We start from the raw sequence: 19,972 nt of genomic DNA, 5'->3' as shown, positions 1-19,972 counted from the left end.
AAGTTGTGGTGGAGGTATGAGAAGGAACAAACTCGGAAGACAAAAGTATATTCAAGCGGAATATAAGACCAAGAAATCTACGAGGCTTTACTTCGCGTCAAGGACTTCGAAAATGTCACTTACAAACCCCTCAGTTCTCTGGTGGCATTTGCGAGATGTACTACATACTTGGAATTCTACGATGCTTTACTTCGCATCAAGGATTCGAAAAAATGTCCTGAGTGACAATATTGATGATGAAGATGGTAACATTAAGCGGAAGAACACCAAGGGCAGCCTTCCTTTGGTTCCTAGCATAGTCAATTGTTCAAATGAATCGGTTACAATCCTGGATCTTCTACTCGAGTTCGAGTTCCAACACACCCCGTTTTAGGGCTAAATTCATCGGTAATTCCTATTTTCGTCCTTAAGGAAATTCCAGCAACACCAGTGCTTGGAATTTCTTCATATGCAATACTTATCACTACGACGAGGGAGTACAATTTGCTACATATACGGTCTAACTAATGGCCCCTCAAGCAACAAGTTTAGCTCAAAGAGCAGTCCCTTATCAGCCAAACTTACTCATGGAAATCGACCTATATCGACACTAGCATATGGATGTACCAACCACTATCAAGGTAATGATACCTAGTGTTTGGGAGTTGTCAACCTGTATCTAAGCTACTCAGTACCAGGATAACGGTGTACAATGGTATACGTTAGAAAATATCAGAATGTCGGAGAAACGTCCAACAATGGGGAAGGTGGTAGGCAGGCAAATAGGGCAGAGGAAATTAGAATCGAGGTAATAGAAAAGCAGGTCGTGCAAGAGGAGAGCAGATATATAGTTGTGTTAACATATCACCCACTAGGATGCTAAAAACAATCCTGACTTAATTAAGGGTACGCTAAACATCCTCACTCACTTTGCTAGTGTTTCGATTGATCCATGTGTCACCCACTGTCATATCACCTTTGTTTGCTCAAACGACTTAACCACAAGGTAATCATATTGGGTGCGACAAGGGAATCGCAATGCCACAAGGTGAAGTTTGTTACGTCTAGTGGGAAATAAAGGATGCCCGTTTTCATTGCCAATCGAATGATGTCAGTTAATCTTATTATGTTGGATATCGTGGGCTTGGATGTGATCTTATTGAGGATTGGTTACATCAAAATCATGCCTTGGTGGATTTCCGACCAGGCATGCCTATGGTCACTTTCATAAGAAAACATAGGAAACTGAAGCATGGATTAATCTCTGCCATACAGTTGAAACAGATGCTGTGAAAAGGCTGTGAAGGATTTTTAGCTCATGTCGCAGTGAAAGAAGGTAATCCGATGTGACTTGAAGATGTGCACGTGGTCAACTAGTTTCCTAACGTTTTTCCTGAAGATCTAACTGGTATACCATCATCACTGTTCTAAAAATCGAGCTAGACAGCTAGGTGGTGCTGAGGCGCTGGACAGCATGCCGTCGACGCGATTATTTGAAAATTGTTCAACATATTGGCAAGACTATTATCGGTGTCTAGATGTCTGATGGGTGGGTTAGGTAGGCTAGGCGACCTTAGCGGTTTTGTAACTTAGAAAAAAATAACTTGTTGGACTGATGAGAAGAGAGAGAGAGAAAGAAAGAAAGGAGGGGGAAGGAAACAGATCTGCAATTTTGTTCTAGAAAGAAAAAGAGATAGCGCATGTAGTTCAGGATTTCTTGAAACCATTTCCGTCCAAGATCACCACTACAATGACCACCATAATCAGTTGATTTTTGGGTTGGGTTGATCAAGATCTGTGGGTTTGATGAAGATGAAGGCTTGTGTTAGAATCAAATTTGTGCACCACCATGTGTGGAGGAAGTGCTTTAAACTCGACTACCTGCAAAACAAAAAACAACCATGAGTAAGCCTAGGATCGGCAGGGGAAGATGAGGTGATGAGTCGATAATATACTTTCCTATTCTTAGTATTAATTATTTTGGTAGAATTTTGATACTTTGATTTATATTTCTAATGTAGGACATGCGATATCCTCTTGAGCATAAAGTGATCATATGGATGAATTTTGGAGTGATTCTAATTGAAGGATGTTCATGAGTCTTTCAAGATGATTGTACCAAAATTCTAGAATTTAATACCAAGTGGATATTTTCTAGCGATTAAATAAAGGAGCAGCGTGTAGTGTTGTCAAAGTGGCGTTTTGGGCTTATTTGGGCTTTTTGGCGTCCAAGATGATGACTTTTGGATTCAAGGCCTTCTGCAATTATGTTCAAGACATCTAAAGCTTTAATTCAAGCCTTTTGAGCTTGTTTTGGGACACTAAAGATCTAGAAACGTAGCATTCTTTATGGCTGCCCAGATCTCCTAAAGTTAGAATACGAATTTATTTCCTAGTTATCTTATTTTATAATGTTTACTAGTTTTATTCTAAGACCCTTTCTAGGTAGGATTTTATCTTGTAGTAGTATAAATAAGGCTATTTGGCCATTAGGTTAAGGGGATCAATTTGGAGAACTTTGCTAGGCTTTGAGGATTTGTACTCTTCTTTCAAGGTGTTTTCTATCCATGTTCTTAATAATAGTTTGTTTACGATTGCTTGTAACTAATTTCTTTTGCTAGGGTGAGGCCACAAGCCTTAGCTAGATTATGTAGTTTTTTTTTTTTTTTTTTTTTTTTTTTAAATTTTCTTATGATATTATGCATGCATGTTTTGAATTATTAATCATCGTCTTTGAAACTATTTACTTGTCTTGAAGATTGGCCACCATTAGGATATTTAGAAAAGTAATTTGATGTAATTTTGACGGAGGGCTACCCCTGAAATTGACTAAAGCTTCCTGTAGCTAATATGTGTAACTTCACTTAGGATAGACGTCACGTCTTAAGAGTTGCATGGTTTTTCAAAAAGTTTCACAAAACTTAATGAGTCTTGCATGTTCACAATTGATCTAGACACACAGATGGGTTACATGTTAGATATATGGTCTATGTTGAAGGTTCCAAGTAGGACATATATTAGGAAAACCTAACCTTCAAATTTGCATGGGTAATTCATAATTAATTGGAAGATCTACATAGGATTGTTAAGGAAATAGTGGAACCCTAGTGCTTCAATTGATTTTCAAAACTATTTGCTTCTGTTTTCTTTACTTTGCCAATTTACTTAATTTTTTTAAATTAAATTTGTTTTCAATATTTTAGGTCATAAAATCAACTTGTTCCAAATTTTGTTTTCAAATAATTAATTATGATTTGGTTTTAACATAAATATTCATTTAATCCATGTGGAGAACGATCTTGCTAGAGCCAACTATACTACAATTACCTTGTACACTTACAAGTATTTTAAGTGTTTTTATCCCAACTTTTGCAGGTAGTAAAAATCCTATCAGGAGGGTTATGTGCTGTCCAAAGACTCTCCAACAATCAAATTAGTAAATAGTTTTAGACTTAAGCAGTGTGCAAGAAAATTCAAGTGTTTAGATTGCATTACCAAAATGACCTTAGAAGGGTGTATTTATACCATGGAGAGATAGACATTTTTAGGATAAAACCCTTCGTTATAAGTTGGCAGAATCCTAGAGGATCCAAAAGTAGATATTGGACTCTCTTAGGAGTTTGGATTAATTGCGGCACACGCCCATTCTTGGATTGTAGGAACTCCAAGACTTAAAAGATCTGATTGTGTCCATATTTTGATCAAATTGCGTATCTTGCGGAACAAGTATGGTCATCCGGTTGAGTAGCTAGGACCCCGCCTATTGTCCTGGAATAAGAAGATGGTGGCACCACTACTCCGTCTTTTCCAACTCTGCCCGGAGCCAATAAGTTTATGATCGGACTTCTGAGATAACTATATTCATATCAGCCTTACTCCGACCTTAGAAAATCATGGTCCCATTATTGCTCCAACTATGTATCTAAGAGGCAACTGGAATATGCACCGTTTAATCTTCTATCTTTTGTGTTGATCTGATTCTTGGCATTGAACTAAAGGTGTTTCTGATTTCGACGTGCTGCCTTGAGCACCACATCATAAGCTTTACAATGATGAGACTCTGCATTTGTCATGTGTGCATGAAAAACAAGAAATTTTGGTACATAGACATTGTGGATTAGAAGAAGTGGCAAATTGGCATAGATATATTGGCTTGGTTCCTACCAGACCCTACACTGACCCAGAACATCTCAAATGACTTTGAATGAAGGCCTGACATTCTTCCTAGTTGTGAACCATTATGAGTGAAAGGTGTAAGGAAAAAGTTTGGTTGGTTAGGAATCTTGCTTGAGGACGCCATTGATCAAGAATGGAAGAATCTAAGGAAAATTTGAATTTGTATGTGAAGAAAGTTGGAGCCCTTTTTAGATTTGCAAGTTTGGGTAAAACAAGAGGAAGAATTTAATTATATACATCGCACAGTCGGACCACCTAGTTGTTGGATGCAAAACTGATTCACTTTGGGATCAGTGAATCTGACAGTTGAAATCATAGAAGAATATTAAAGGTAATGTTTTGTTTTTCATGCGCACGCAGTAGGCATAAAAAGTTGTATCATCGTGAACTTTATGGCACGACGCCTACGACTGCACTTTTGAATCCGAAATGTCCTAGCTACTCTCCAAGTATTAGATTACCACACGAAAATGGAAGATCAAACAGTACACATTCCAATTCACTGGCATGGTCTTTGGATAACTATAAATCCTCAAAGGAAACAAGTTGCCTTTTAGGGGTAACTATGGGACAATGATTTTCTTGGACCGGAGTAAGGCTGATTCGAATACAGTTACCTCAGAAGTCCGATCATAGACTCACCATCACCATGTTTTGAGGCAATAGGTGAAGTCTGAGCGACTTCGCTGGATAACCATGCTTGTTTTGCAAGACACACGATTTGATCCAAATATTGACACAGTCAGATCCTTAAGTCTTGGAGTTCCTACAATCTAGGAATTGGCATGTATCACAAGTAGTCGCAACTTCTAAAATAATGTAATAATTACTTCTAGATATCCCCTAGGATTTTGCCGGCTTAGAACGAGGATTCTATCCTAAAAAGGTTTCCCTCACAACTGTATAAATACACATGTCTAGGTAATCTATGATGGTGTGATATATACACTTGAATTCTCTTGTCCACTGCTTGAGTCTAAAATAGTTCACTGACTTGACCGATGGGAAGCCTTTGTCGGCACAACCTCGCCACCCAGTTTTAGGCTTACTCACTGTTGTTTATTGTTTTGCAGGTAGTTGTCAAGCACTTCCTCCACACATGGTGGTGCGCGATTTGGTTCCAACAAGTGGGATTCGGTTCGTCTTCCCTTAGAATCTACGGAACTTCCTCATCTTGCACGGAAAACCTTCTTCTCATAACGCGATTATCGCTATTTTTATAAATTCATTTCACTTTTGCAAGGACTTCTAGCTAACCTTATAAATTTTTATGTAGATGTTTGTTCCTACTCGACATAGATTGTTTGATTTGGGATGTGCCTTGAATTTGCTCGACAAATTGTGCATGAATCGTCTTCTACACGTGTTGTACCCTTATCTCATTTCCCATGACTGACTTATGAGTAACAAGCACCCAAGCCTCAAGTAAAGCAACGTCTTCCTAGATCGACCAATTTGCTTTCTCACTCATTTTTTTTTGTAACAAAAGAATTTGGGAAGTGAAAAACAGATATAGAAGATTGTAGTACAAATTTCAACAAAAAAAAAAAAAATTCTTGAAAACGACTAAGCCGCTCAGAAGGAGCTGTTAGGCTCTATGGTGGTGCACATGGTGGCCCCCTTGTTTGCTTGATGATGTCTTTCTCGATTAACTATTTTGGTATTTTACATACAAAATTAATAATTTAACATGTTTACAAGAAGTAGATCATTTTGGCAATCAAAATTGAAAATGGATCATTTGAACTAATATAACTTCTTCTTCTTGTTCTTAATTTTGTTTTGGTCTTTTTCTTTTTCAATTTTTATTTTTTATTTTTATACAATGATATATTTACGCTAAGGCTTTCCACAATAATTAAGTGAGTTTGATTCCTATAAAACAATCGGTACAATGGTGTTAGTTTGATTCCAATCTACTATTCATTATTCTCTTCTCTCTCCTTATAAAGTTGGTCATTTGTTTTACAAAAATCAAGTTAATGAGTTCAATATATTGAACTAAATAATTAGAATCACTCTCATATAATTTAAAATTTTCATCCCTTTATAGGAGTTGATTCTAATAACTCTCATATAATTCAAATTTTTAGCGCTTTGTAGCAGTTTAATTCCTTTAAAATTGGATTCAAACTCAATTTTTCAGTCTCGTGTGGAAGGCCTAAGAGATAGAGATTTGGGCTAACTTGCACAATATACCAACAATAATAAATTAACATCGAACTTGTGACGACCCATCCCAAATTAATATATATCTTATCCTCGAAAGCGAAACGACAATTTTGTCCTTGAAGCGATGTGATGTGAATGTATAAGTGGGCTAAGGAAATGGACCAATTACTTCACCTCCTACTTTCTTGGGTCTAATTAAAATTGTAGGGTTGTTTTGGACCAAATGGTTAGCCAAAACTTGCAGCCCAATAGGATTTGAGGCAATTTAAAATTGCCCAATTCCATGAGCCACACAGTCACACACTCACATAGGTGCCTTCTCCTCGTTTCTCACTTCCTTTCTCAAACTCTCTTCACGTCCGTACGACCAAACCCCTAACCTTCAAACATTGTCACACACTCATAGATCGAGTGTAAGGATAACATTATCGTGCTTCCCTCAACTTCACAAGTTGAGTTGTACCCTTGGTTAGAGGAGAGGATTTGCGGAACTTGAGATACCCGAGCTCCAGGGAGGAGTGTGAATTTCTCTGATGTGATCATGAAGGTTTTAGATAGTTTTGAGACCTAAGAAGATATTTTTCTAACTTCTCTAGTACGTTGGAACAATTTTAAAGTAGTTTTGACGTCGAGATACTCGGGTTTACCAAGTTAAAAGTTTAGACAGACGATCGAAAGATTTTCCGACCATATTCCGTCGATTTGGGAACCTTTGTAGGTAAGATCATGTTTTACTCGTTCAGAGCTTCAATTTGATATAAATTTCATGAAATTTGGTTGAAAAACGAGGAAGATATTGAAGTTTTACAATTTTCCAGTTTCCGGTGACACAGAGGTGGCCAACGTCGAATTCCGGCGAACCATCAGAGAAGGAAGGATAATATTTCTTCAACTTTGACGGAATATACTAATGGCGTTAGGTAAAAGTTAATGGCATATGCTACTATTTAACGGAATCTTCCCTAACGGCGTTAAATATTTTGTCCTTGTGCTAGGCATATGCCTACACGTGGCCGGCGCGTGTGGTCGTGCCTAGGCTAGTGCGTGAGGGCACGTGGGTAATCGAAAAATTATTCTAACAATATGTGGATGCTCGTGGTGTTAAGTAGGCCATAATGGTATATTCAAACACCCCAATTGAGCAACGTATGAGAAGTTATTACACGGTTTTGGTTATGTGCTAAAAATTAATGTTAAAATAGTTGTTTCACATATATGTGAGATGTTTTTGGAGGACGAGGGCAGCTAGGCGAGACTTGAGGGTTACGACCCTGCTACATATCAGTGAGTGGGCTTTATATATATATATATATATAGGCGTTTCCCAGGAACTGTTTCAAATGGAATTTCATTTAAAATGCCATGTCATTTTTGCTTTACATTTTAGCATATGCATTAGTATAGCTTTGCATAATATTGCATGATGCTGCGGAGGCCCAGTTAAGTTCAGGTGAGTATATATTGACGGTATGGTTGCATGGTAGTTGATTATGAGTTGATGCACATAGAGCTTATTGTCTTGCACCCCGATATTAGTGCTTCGCCCGAGGCCAGGCCCAACCTTTATGTGATCGTTCACCTCCCGCACCGTACGCTCACCTTGGATCCAAGGCAGGTGCCAGCCTGTCGTACAGACCACATTAGGTGGTTCCGACTTCTAGGTGACTTGCGATACTTTGCACAGCCTTCACGTGATCGTAGTACTTAATCGTATCTATTTACACCCAGCCTGTCATACAGACCACATTAGGTGATTCCGACTCGTGTGTAGGTTTAGTGTCGTACATGCCACATTAGGTGACTCCGGCTGGACTGATGAGCAATAGGTTCAGCCGTACAAGTTACATTAGGTGACTCCGACTGGCATATCACTTTTGCATTGATTTATATCACCTGGCTTACATAATTACTCTGAGTTAGTGACATGGCATATACCTGGTTTTCGTACTCTTGAGCTTGATTTCTATAAATACATATGTATTACTATTTTCTAGGAAATTATACGGGTTTTACGGTGAGGGGTTATTACTTTTGGAAAGAGAAACGGTTTTTAAAAGCTTTGTTTTTGCCCACTCACGTTTTCTGTTTTGCGCCCCTCCAGGTTATGGTTAGATGTTCATTTTGGTGGCGGTTCTGATAGACTCTAAGTAAGGTAGGGTTTTCTTTCATATCCTGTATAATAAGTATTTAGCCTGCTGGACTGCACTTAGGTTATCTATGCTCTGAGAATGTGTATATATTCTTTAATCATCTTCACTCACACTTCTATACTTACCGAGTGTAAATTAGTTAGTTTTGGTTTTTAATTACTCACACTTTCGTATCTTTATCACTTCCGCACTGTGCTCATGGCTACGTCACCCTCACGTGACGGCCAGCGTACCTCGAATTAGGTCGGGGTATGTCAACACTATATATAAGAGTCAAACGTAAAACCTTTTCTACCTACAAGTGAAGCCAAATATTTTTCAGAAAATTTCATTATGGTCATTGAAAAATATTCTTTCTAGAATAAAACCTTGTGAAAGATTAAAAAGCTAAACGCTAGTCCTTGACATTTAATTGTAAGTTTTTTATTAATTAGATTGTAATAATAATTATTGAGTTTGTTTTGTGTGTAGGTTATTTATTGATCCTTACATGCAATTAAAATTTTGTCCATCCCATAATAAGAACAGTTATATATCATCAACTATTCTTGCGTGAATTTTTCCATATATATTTATATGCATATTATGTACCTATATATGTTTATATACTATAGTTGCATACTGATACATTTGTATCAAAACTTTTATACCAATATTTCCGTAATGTAATTGCGTACCAAAGCTTAGGTCCCGATATATATTTTTGTACCTATGATTTATTTTTAAACATAGATTGTTTTTGCATTTTAAACATAGATTGTTTTTGCATTGATGTTGACTTTGCTAATATAAGTTTGTTACGCTCATAAACACTGAATTAGTTTTTTTTTTTAATTATAAAAATTGAATTTTTAATAATTTTTTATCTATTAATATGATTAAAAAAGAATAAAAATACCTGAATTATGGATGGTAGAAAATTCAGATGGAAAGTAATGTGGTAAAGTAAAGTGCTTAAATATGGTAAGTTTCTAAAATAGAGACTTTTTTATTTTTTTTACAACACTCTAGAAAGACTTTTATTTAAGCTTTAAAATTTAAAAATCTCTATTTGTTTTTTATAATTTATTATTAATTACATAAATAAATTGATACCAAACTTGTTATTCACGAAATTCAAATATAAAATATTCCATTAATAAACCAAAATAAATATCATTAAACCTTAATACAAATAGCAATGAAGAAGAATACTTTAATCGCCTTTTTGGACTTAATTACTAAGGAAAAAAATAAATTCAAATACAACTTCTTGAAAACAACTAAAATTCTTTGTTTGATATAATGACATGCTCTTCCCGAGAAAAAGTAAAGTTTGGAAGGGTGCAATTTTGCTAAGTCGTGTTAATCATTCTATTTATTTTTAAGAAAAATTAAAGAAAATAATTTGAAAATTTTGAGTTTTAACGATAAGAATAAAATAAAAGGTAAAATAAATAGTACTAGGATTTATTTTTTAGTATAAAAATGCAATTTTTCGTTAAAATGAATAGTACGAAAAACTTTCTGTTAAAGTTCTTTTATTTTTATTAAATAAATTAAATATTGAAATTTACGTTTAACATTAAATTTAAATTTTACTTGATAATAATAAATAGAATGATGAGTATTATCTTTGACCGGTGAGTAAAAATATATCGTGTCTTAAAAGACATAAACAGTAATAGAAGAGTACACCACAAGACTTCTCAGCCCCCTCCCTGCAGGTTTCAGTTGCTCCATTTCCACTGTAAAAAGATTTCCATCCCGTCACTTCTTCCAACACAAGCAACAAAACAAGAACGTGTAGGAAAAGAAGAAAACTGATTCTGATCTCCTTTGTTTCGTTTGAATCGGTAAAAATTATGATTCTTCGTTTTCTTGGAAAGCTTCTTTCGAGCTATCTACTTGTGTTGGTTTGTGCGTTCAAGTTTTTTCATGCCATGCCTCAACTTAGCAGTAATTATGTCCATTGAAATGTGCAAAACTAAGGGCTAAACCCTAACCCTAGTTTTATCATCTACTCCATTTCTATTATTTTTCTTCTGTCTGATGCATTGCATGCTTGTCTTAATCGTCGGATCGTTTCTTTTCTAACTGCTCACAGTCATACATGTAACCCTAATTTTATTTGCTCTTAATCTGTTTGTGCAGTTGCTTTCTTGAGCTTTGTGGGGGGAAAAAAGGCGCACTGCAAGTCTGCAAGGCAGTTTCTTTTTTAACCCAAATTGTTTATGTAAGTTTTGGTTAAAATAAAAAATTTGAATGATACAATGGAAGACTGGTGATCCCAGTCTGGAAAAATAGTAACTTTTATTTTTTGTTGAAATTTTCTAGAAGCAGGAGGACCTCTCAGTAGAAACATGGCTCTTACATCCACCAGCAATGAATCGGCCGACGCTGACGCCAACGCCAAGGCTCTTGACAGATTGAACCACCTGAAGGAGCAAATAGGCACTGAAACTACAAATTTTCAAGTACTTATCCCTGATTCGACTTCCCAACACTTTATCTTAGGTCCTGCTCTGAAATCCACAAAAAGGTTACCTGATTGTTATAATAGTGAGTTTCCTAAGCGGAAAACTGAAGAGTTTCTTATAAACAATCAAAATGCCAAATTCTACGAAAGGTTTTATGAACACCGTGGTTTGTGGCCTACTAACGACCCTAATTGGATCCCTTGGTTTGAAAGAGTCGAAGATCAAAAAGGGTACATTTGGCATAAAGCGGGAATATATGATATTCTCCAATTCTCTAAGTTTGCCATCCCTTTCAATCGTTCCTTAGTACTTGCTGCACTCTGCTTTTGGTCAACTTCCACAAACTCTTTTCATCTTCGTCATGGTCCCCTTACTATTACTCTGTTAGATCTTAGTGCTTTGCTAGGACTTAGACCAGATGGTCCCCAGTTTGATGCTCTCGTTGCTAATTCCATCTCCATTCCGGATGATAACTTTGGCATTCGAATTACAAAGAACTCCTCTTTTTCTTCCTTTATTAAACAACATAACAAAATTGAGGGCCTTGTGACAGATGAAGAGCATATAGCATTTCTTCACTACTGGCTTTGTCGTTACCTACTTTGTTCTCGTTCGTTCAAGATTGTTACATCCAATTTACCCTTGGCTGTGGCTTTATCTAGGGGTGAGCCATACGCTTTAGGACCCCTTGTTCTTGGTTACTTGTATAGAGGGATAAAGGACTTGCTTGATTCAGAGTTGGGTGCTTCTGGTGGTCCGATTTGGATTCTTCAACTTTGGCTTCACACATACTTTCCTAAAGTACGTCCCAGTTGCTTTTCAGTTCCCAACCTCACTTGTGAAGGACTGAAATATGTATTTTTTGAAGGACCTGAGTTTTCCTTTCACGATTGTTTATTGTACCTGTGCCACTTAGACACAGAAGAGAACTTTAACTTCATGCCATATTCAAAGTCGGATGCTTTACCTCGATGGTTGATCTTTCCTCAGTCTGAAATGACCAAAACTGGAATTTCTACAATCCTGGACATGTGGGCAAGCTTTCTGGTTAGCCGTGATCTTCCTGGTTGTATCACTTGTGGAAAATCTGGAAAAAAAATTTGTGGTGTGGAAGCATATTGCCCAAATCTCTGTGCCCGTCAGTTCGGCTTGATTCAGGACATTCCTGCTCCCCCTTTCTTTTCTTTCAATACAGACTTTTCTGAGAGGACAGTGTTTCAAAGTTCTGAACAATTCCAGGAGCTTGAGGCTACCGCATCTCACTTGTTCAAGAAACTTAAATTTGTTCCATTTTCACTTCTACCTAGAGCCACCTCATCGTTCAAAGGCTGGTGGGCAAAATACTATGAGGAAGTGTTTCCTCGTGATCAAGATTTAATCCATCTTTTCAAGCTTCATGACTTGGACCAGAACAGACCACTTCCTCCCCTTAAGTCAAATGATGCTTTGAAGAAGCGTAAAGGTACGTTCAATCCGAAATACTTGCCTAGTGAATTGTGTGAGACAGTTTATCAATCAACTATTATATTAATACTAATGAATTACTGCAACAAAATTGTAAAGGCTGATGGATCAAGTATCTTAATTTAATATGTACTCCACTTTATTCAGATTGCTTTTAAGTTTAACTGGGTTGGTCAACCTGCTTACGTTTTTAAGGCTTCAATAGTTGTTACATGAGTTGACCTTTCTGATGGCTGACTACGTTTGAAGGCTTCAATATTTGATCTTCAAAATTCGTAACTTTCTCTTCTCATTCTTGTTTATGCAGAGTCAACCCTTATACAAACTGAACGCCCCGGTTCTGACCGACTGCAAGTACACCCACCAGAAAAAAGAATCAAATGTGTGGCTCCGCAAGTTGAGGATGGAAAAGAAGCAAATCCTCTGCCTACTTTTCAATGCTTGAGTGGACGAGGGAGAGCTCATTGTAAGAAAAGAACGACCAAAAAAGCATTTCAGTTTTTGAGGAGTATAATAAAGGGGAATTATCTATCTCATGCCAACCCAACTGAGGCAAAGGTTTTGGCAAGCCAAGGAACCACTCATCAATCCAAAAATGAACCCGAGATTAGACGAGGCAAAAGTTTTGGAAAGACAAGGATAACCAAAGAAGAAGTGCACCGGCTTTTGATTAATCTAACAAAGTCCGATTCTGAATTCTATTCTCAGGCTAAGCAAGCCATCTATGAGAAAAGCACGAGTACTCCTCTGTCAAAAAGACAACAGTCTGATATAGATATGCAACACATTGCTGAAGTAACTGAATATAACAGTACTCCTAAGCTGGAAGATGTGCCACCTACTGAGGTTGCGGATGCTTCAAATGCGAAGCTTCCTAGTCAAATTTCATCTCCTCCCAGTGAAGAATCAGCTGAATCTCGGCCTCCTCAAGTAGCTCAATCCCAGCTTCAAGCAGTGTCATCTCATCCAAATACTATAAGTAAAGAAAGTGGTTCCTACCGCTCCCGTTTTCATGACAATCTTGATGTCAAGGTAATTTGTATCTATCTCAACTATTTCGTATCCACTTTTATGTTATGATGCTTACTGATTCTTACTTTAGATGTCAAAGCCCCTGCATTCTGCCCGAGCTTTGGACTTTCTGGATACTTATCTCCATCATCATCCAGATGCTTGTCTCTTGGCTATAACTGAAGATGCTCCCATTCCTGATTCCTATGAGATTTCTCAAGCCAAGGCCAAGATCCAAAGTATCACCACACTCTCTCTGGATGAAGTCATGGAAATTGAATGTTTACGGAACTTGAAGTCATCATTGGAAATCTTGCTAAACGCTTATGGCCAAACTGGAGTTGAGTATGCGAACATTGAAAATGTCCAGGTGAAGCTTGCTTCTGTGAAGTCCAAGTACCACAAGGCCAATGGAACCGTAGCTGAAGTTAGAAAAAAATTTAATCAGAAGATAGCACTGGAACAAGAAGTAGAAGTCTACAATCGCCTTTTTTCAAAAGCTCAAGCGGATGAAGAAAAGTTGCAAGCTTGCATCATTGTGCAAAAATCAAGGGTTGAAGAGCTTGAGAAAAAATTGATTGAAGAAAAAGCTAATTTGGAGAAATTGGAGGAGTTAAATTCCAACCACAAAACCGAAATGGATGAGTTCCGTTGCAAGCTTGAGCACAGCCAGAAGCTGCTTCTGGATCATTGTATGCAGGATAAAACTTGGGTGAAGAAAGCTATGCAGGCCAAAAACAATTTTAAATCGATGGAAGCAACTTGGGTTCAGATCCAACAATTGCTTTCCTTAATTAGCGTTCAGAAAACGGGGGAAGCAAACCCTTGAAGGTTTGGAAAATAAATGCAGTCATGGTAGAACTCAACTTCCTTACCTAGTCTTGTAAAGAAATTTTGTTAGTTTATATCTCAACTACTGTAGACATGACAGAAATTTTGTAAGAACTTTTAACCTTTAATCTTGGATGCCGTCTTTGTTGAAGGGAGGTCATCCTGCTGCTTGTGATCGCTGGTGTGTGGTTGCAGTACAGGTGTTTAAGGTGAGATGCAAGTTCTTACAATCTAATCGATATGAGATTCATCTTCTTTTCCTGATGTATTAACATAGATTTCACAGTTTGTACTCTCTATATGACACGCATATTTTGCGAAGTAAGATTCACCAACTGTTGTGCTATTTCTCATGCAGCCTCTCAGGTTACCCCTGTTTGAATGGCATTCGCTCCCAACTCCGCGGAAAATCTCCTCCCCACTGTGGCCTGCAGGTTTGGCATGAGAGACTCTATCTTGCTACCGTCTTTTTACTATTTTGGAGATAATACGTGAACGGTTTTGTTTAGCTGCAAACACTATGGAAGTTTAGTATGTACAGTCCGTGTCTTGTGATCCATGTAGCTTACAAGCGTGTGACTGTCGTGTTGCTTGCATGAACATGATTTTATCTTGGAATAGAGAACTACCGTAAGCCGATTTTGTACGATTTACTTGAGTGATGTCAAAACTCTTATTCAAGTTCGTCATGCCATCTTACTAACCAAGCGACGGAGTCTGGACTTTCCGCCGAGAGAGACGCATTTTAATTGTAAACCTCGTCCTTGGGTCACAAATAAAATGCGCATCCAAGATTGCACGTCACCTGAAACATCTTAAATAATCACCAAATGCAACAATTTTTTCCGCACACGAAAAATCCATCACAATCGACCAAGTTCACAAAATGTTGCAATTTCATCAGACTGATTTTCTTAAGAGCCCAAAAGAAACAATCCAGCACAAATATAAAGTAAATACAATCTTTTCCCATTACAACTTTCAACACAGGTGTGTTTGATTCTTATTGTAGAACTGGAACAACGGTTATTATCTTTGCTTCCGAGAGCAAGCCATGTTTAAGATCGTCTCTCGTTCTTTTCTTGCCACCACTCAAGGAACTTGGATTGTGCAGCCAAGGTGTCGAACCTGTAAAGTTGCAGCCAGTGATTTGCAACTTCCTGTCCAAATGTCCAGCCAAAAACACCTCCAGCTAGAAGGGACAGTCCAGCACCTGTCAAGTGCAAAAGGGTTCAGAAACCAGATCCTCCCATCCATAACATAATGTTTTCTAAAAGAACCTATCGTCAATTGTCATGCTCCTGATAGAAACATATGAAGATTGCAAGTTAAAATTCCAAGACAGATGTCATATGCATCACCGAGCGATAGCACTCATCTGTTGTAATACACTACAACATGTAATATAGGAATAAGGTTGATTCCTACCAAGACATGTTACTAATATCTTCACATCCTATTCTGTATACACGAGCATAAGCTCACTCAAATAGACAAGGGGAATATTTGCATCATAACCTACCGCTGCTTTATGATGCCCTACCAAAGCTTGAATGCTTAATCTTAATTTGCTTTCTACAATGACGGCTACAGATTAAATAAAGTCCGGCTCTTGGAAAGGGAAACAGTTGAAACAAGAACCTAGATTACAAGGAAAATTTCTTCCACTGCATATGAACCTTGAGATTACAGGACACCACAAAATAACTAATGAGACAAAGTCCTTGATAAAAGAAGGTAGTTTATTGGAAACACGGCACACCCATGAACACCCAAAGCATACAGAAACCAATAAGGGAAAGGGTAAAATTCGTGCACTAAGTATACCCAAATTTTTTCAGAAATTTATGCTTCAAGAATATAGATAGACAATGCAGGCCAAGTGGAATGGAAAAAACAAAACATAAGAAAGAAATAATGAACTATTCATACAATATTTTCTTTTTGCCACTGATAGAAATCAATGTCAGTCCATCTTATCATACCCAGTTATAGGCACTATCATTTTCATAAGTAGCATTTTTGCCAGTGAACACAAACTTAGTACATCAATAAGATATCAAGATGTGTTGATGTGTCCAATTATTAGATATGCATTTTTATTCATCCACAAATTTGAAAGGTTGTTTAAAGAAAATGTTGAACTGTAAAGCAAAAAAAATGTCAGGCCGAACTGAAGAAGTGGTGCTATAATTAGAGATCCAACTAATAGCCAGCTTAATAAGTGAAGGTAAAAACAAGGAACCAGATACATCTGATCCTTGTGCAGTACTTCTTCAAATAGAATCGTAAACCCTAAAATAAAAGGCAAATTGTTACCATGTAAACTCCTTGAATATTTCCACGCAAAGCCAGCAGTTGATACCGCTCCAATAACACTTCCTGTAAGACCAAAGTTCACTGCTTCCCTAGCAGTCTTCAGCTGCAAAACAAAAATGTGTTAACTCAGCTATTCAAAGAAAACACAGCTTAGCTGTACAGAAAATGCATCATTGAACCATAAGACAAGACTCGGATATCATATTAGCAGACATCTTCTCAAGTTGCAGGCAAAATAACTGGGTTACCAGAAAATAGTATAATACATGAGTGGAACAGTGTTGGTGGAGTCAAGATTAGCCAATGGTAATTGTTTGCATTTAGAAAACCTTTCATTTTTGTCTTGAACAAGAAATACAAAGCCACTTCTTTTTTCTTTTGAACAAGCGACATTATTTACACTAAGGGGGAGGGGGTGGGCTTAGCCTCAAAATGGGCTAGCAATAATGTGGTTCAAATCTGCCTTTGGCGAGAATCGAACCTAAGACCTCTCACTTACAAGTGAAGAGGAATATCATTAGACCGCAATACTAAGTGGCACAAAGCCACTACTTAGAGCTGCAAAAGAATAAATAAGAAATCTAAATATATAAGGTAAACAAAATCAGGTATGCTTTTCCACTTCATTTATGCGGCATTTCAGGTGGAGGCCAGTGGCAACATAAATATGAAAAGATACCAAAAAGAAGAGAATAGCAATTTAGACGTGTTTTTTTCCACACTTGAAATACAAAATACAGTTTGTTTGGAGTGAACCTCAATAATTTCTGAGGGCAAGACTGATTAGTTGTTTACTTGCTTGCTCAGGTAACTAGACAAAATTTCTTAACAATCAAGAATCTTGACTGTTTCCACGAATAACCAGACATGTCTGCTTACAAAGCATTTTCAAAGGGTCCTAAACAAAATGCCACCAGAAATACATGACAGAAAATAAGGACGGAGTCTCCAGCCACATAGCTCTTTGCTTTCTCTACTAGTTCATACGCATCAGTTTGATTTCAGGTTCGTTACTCCTTCTCTTCAAAACATCATTAAACTAAAATTCAAATCCAAACACTGCATGTCGCTTATTTTGATTACTTTCATGCCAAAAGAACAACAGTCTCGAATCAAATCTATGCAAATTTCTGAAGATCCATTCATCGTTTTGCCTAAGCCATTTAAACGCCCCGCCCGTAGACCATCCAAACATTAAAGCACCAACCTCACTCATTTGTAACCGAAAGGCACCAAGCATAAACAATAAGCGAAAAAATAATGAAACGATAGACGGAAAAATACCTCACCCAGATGAATACATCAACTCAAACCAACATTATTCATCTCGAAAAAAGAAAGGGGGCACAGCTCCAAAATGAAATCAAGAAATTAGACAAAAATAATGAAACGATAGACGGAAAAATACCTCACCCAGATGAATACATCAACTCAAACCAACATTATTCATCTCGAAAAAAGAAAGGGGGCACAGCTCCAAAATGAAATCAAGAAATTAGACAAAAAGGGGCACACCACCAAAATTGAATCAACGAGAAAAATTAACAAATACCCAGATGAAAAAACAGAAAAAAGATCAAAACAGAAACAAAAATACGTACACCCTGATCCACAAAGGTCAGAAAAACACGAAATCAAAGACACCCATATACCCTAAACAATTATAAACAGGAATAAAATGGAAGAAAGACAGAAGGGTAAGAAATTACAGCGGAGCCATTGACAGGGTCGAGAGCAATGAAGGCTTCGACGTCAGAGTCGGACCAGGAAGGGAGGGGCTTGTCCCGCTTGACGAACTTGGAGTAGTTGTTGAGGAAGGAGAATCGCTCGCACCAGAAATCCTTGTAACCCTCCCAATGCTTTGTAACGAAGGACTGTGAAGGAGACGAAGATGAATCGGCCATGGTAACCCTCTATTCCTCTTGTTCGCTTGGTCGTAGAAAATGTAGATTTCTCTCGTTAATTTTCGCATCTGATTACACCAACTAGATCATGTGTTTATAAAATATTAAAAAATTTATTTTTGTTTTTAAAATTGAAGGAGAGAGGACAGAGAACGTGGGAGTATAGAGAGGGAGTATTATTTTCTATTTTTTATTTTTTTAAATTAAAGATGTTAAAATCATCAATAGGTACACATGGGAATTTCTTATATGATCTGTTAACACGACACATAAATGACATGAAAATAACGGGTTTCGGATCAACACGATAGCTAATCGGATCATTATCGAGTAACACCATAATAACCCGTTAATAACGGGTCCTTAACAAGTTACACGAGAATGACACACGAGTAATCTGTTTCGACACGATAAGAAAAAAATTATTCTGATGATTTTAATTTTTTAAACTACTAAAAAAAACTTACTATAAAATACAATAGATATAATGAATATGTATATATTGTTTATTAATTATTATTCTATATAATTTTAAAATTTAATTTTTATTTATTTTTGTAGTATATTATAGGCAAAGATTGAGATTAAAAATCATAAAACACATTAAAAATAAAAATATCAAGTAATTTAAAAATACCAAACACATTAAAAAAATTATAATAATTAATTTACATGTGCAAAAAATATGAAAAAATATGAAAACGCTCTTAGTCACATCCTTTACGCTTTGAGGATGGATGTATGATCGTTTGAGTTTTTAAAACCATACAAACTTTCATGAATAGTATTTTTAAGGGAGTTCAAAATAAACAAAATTCATAATCAGTAATGTATAAGTCTGAAAGATGTGAAAGCATAATAAACGTTTATAATTGCATCCTCAACGTTTAGATGATGGTTACATGGTCATTTAGATTTTTAAAAACCTCCAAATCTCATGAACAATGTTTTTTATTTGAGTGAAAAATTAATAAAATTAATAATAATTATTGTAGAAGTGTGAAAAATGTAATCACTCGTAATGAAAAGCTTTACAACTTTCATGAAGGCGTTAACTCCGAAATTTAGTATGTATATACTAATTTAGTATTATGTTTTACATTCTTTTGGGTCAAATTATGTTTTTCATTTTCATTTTTATTGATTTAAAATATATTTTTCTTAACGGGTAACGGGTCGGGTCATATTACCCGTTTACTTTAACGAGTATTACACGACACGACCTGTTAGGCTGTCAAGTATGACACAAACACGAGAAACACGACACGAATGCCAAGTCTATCTGTGGGTGAGACTGAAACAAAAAATAGTAAAATTTTGTTTTGTGAAATTACATCACTGCTCTTAAATTTTTTGTTTTCATAGAAAACTAAATATTATTTTCATCCTATTTTGGTTGACAAAGAGCATTCTAGTAATATGCAATTTTGATTATTTAAAAAGTAATTTTCTAATTAACCTTTATGCACACACTTTTTCATGCATGACGAGAGGTTTTTCTTAATCA

General features: G+C 36.6%; 2 protein-coding genes across 3 annotated transcripts; one reads left to right on the top strand and one right to left on the bottom strand.

Annotated features, from left to right (window-relative positions):
- Positions 1–10,162: 10,162 nt before the first annotated feature.
- Positions 10,163–14,891, top strand: LOC103958322. Of its 2 annotated transcripts, XM_009370579.3 has the most exons (7): positions 10,163–10,312; positions 10,611–10,692; positions 10,794–12,398; positions 12,708–13,432; positions 13,503–14,266; positions 14,395–14,451; positions 14,601–14,891. In XM_009370579.3, the coding sequence occupies exons 3-5, from the start codon at positions 10,820–10,822 to the stop codon at positions 14,238–14,240; spliced, it is 3,042 nt and encodes a 1,013-aa protein (XP_009368854.2). In that variant the 5' UTR covers positions 10,163–10,312; positions 10,611–10,692; positions 10,794–10,819; the 3' UTR covers positions 14,241–14,266; positions 14,395–14,451; positions 14,601–14,891. The 2 variants fall into 2 exon arrangements, with proteins under 2 accessions (XP_009368854.2, XP_048427251.1); XM_048571294.1 differs by having other exon boundaries at positions 13,503–14,451.
- Positions 14,892–15,120: 229 nt separating this feature from the next.
- LOC103957985 (succinate dehydrogenase subunit 6, mitochondrial) lies at positions 15,121–18,480 on the bottom strand. The gene is made up of 3 exons (XM_009370214.3): positions 18,271–18,480; positions 16,562–16,664; positions 15,121–15,455 (listed from the first exon to the last, which is right to left on the bottom strand). The coding sequence occupies exons 1-3, from the start codon at positions 18,463–18,465 to the stop codon at positions 15,301–15,303; spliced, it is 453 nt and encodes a 150-aa protein (XP_009368489.1). The 5' UTR covers positions 18,466–18,480; the 3' UTR covers positions 15,121–15,300.
- Positions 18,481–19,972: the final 1,492 nt, after the last annotated feature.

This window comes from the organism of the source record quoted next, unplaced genomic scaffold, assembly GCF_019419815.1.
Source record: "Pyrus x bretschneideri cultivar Hongxiangsu unplaced genomic scaffold, Pyrus_bretschneideri_v1 Contig58, whole genome shotgun sequence".
Classification (NCBI taxonomy): domain Eukaryota; kingdom Viridiplantae; phylum Streptophyta; class Magnoliopsida; order Rosales; family Rosaceae; genus Pyrus; species Pyrus x bretschneideri.
This window is presented reverse-complemented; position numbering and strand designations above follow the sequence as displayed.

What these genes read in the sequence shown, in the direction of transcription:
- LOC103958322 (XM_009370579.3), top strand. Translation starts at nt 10,820, where the DNA reads ATGGCTCTTACATCCACCAGCAATGAATCGGCCGACGCTGACGCCAAC. An exon ending in TGCTTTGAAGAAGCGTAAAG is followed by an intron (nt 12,399 to 12,707) that starts GTACGTTCAATC and finishes TTGTTTATGCAG; the next exon opens with AGTCAACCCTTATACAAACT. An exon ending in ATGACAATCTTGATGTCAAG is followed by an intron (nt 13,433 to 13,502) that starts GTAATTTGTATC and finishes TTCTTACTTTAG; the next exon opens with ATGTCAAAGCCCCTGCATTC.
- LOC103957985 (XM_009370214.3), bottom strand. Translation starts at nt 18,465, where the DNA reads ATGGCCGATTCATCTTCGTCTCCTTCACAGTCCTTCGTTACAAAGCAT. An exon ending in ACCCTGTCAATGGCTCCGCT is followed by an intron (nt 16,665 to 18,270) that starts GTAATTTCTTAC and finishes TTTGTTTTGCAG; the next exon opens with CTGAAGACTGCTAGGGAAGC. An exon ending in ATATTCAAGGAGTTTACATG is followed by an intron (nt 15,456 to 16,561) that starts GTAACAATTTGC and finishes TGCACTTGACAG; the next exon opens with GTGCTGGACTGTCCCTTCTA.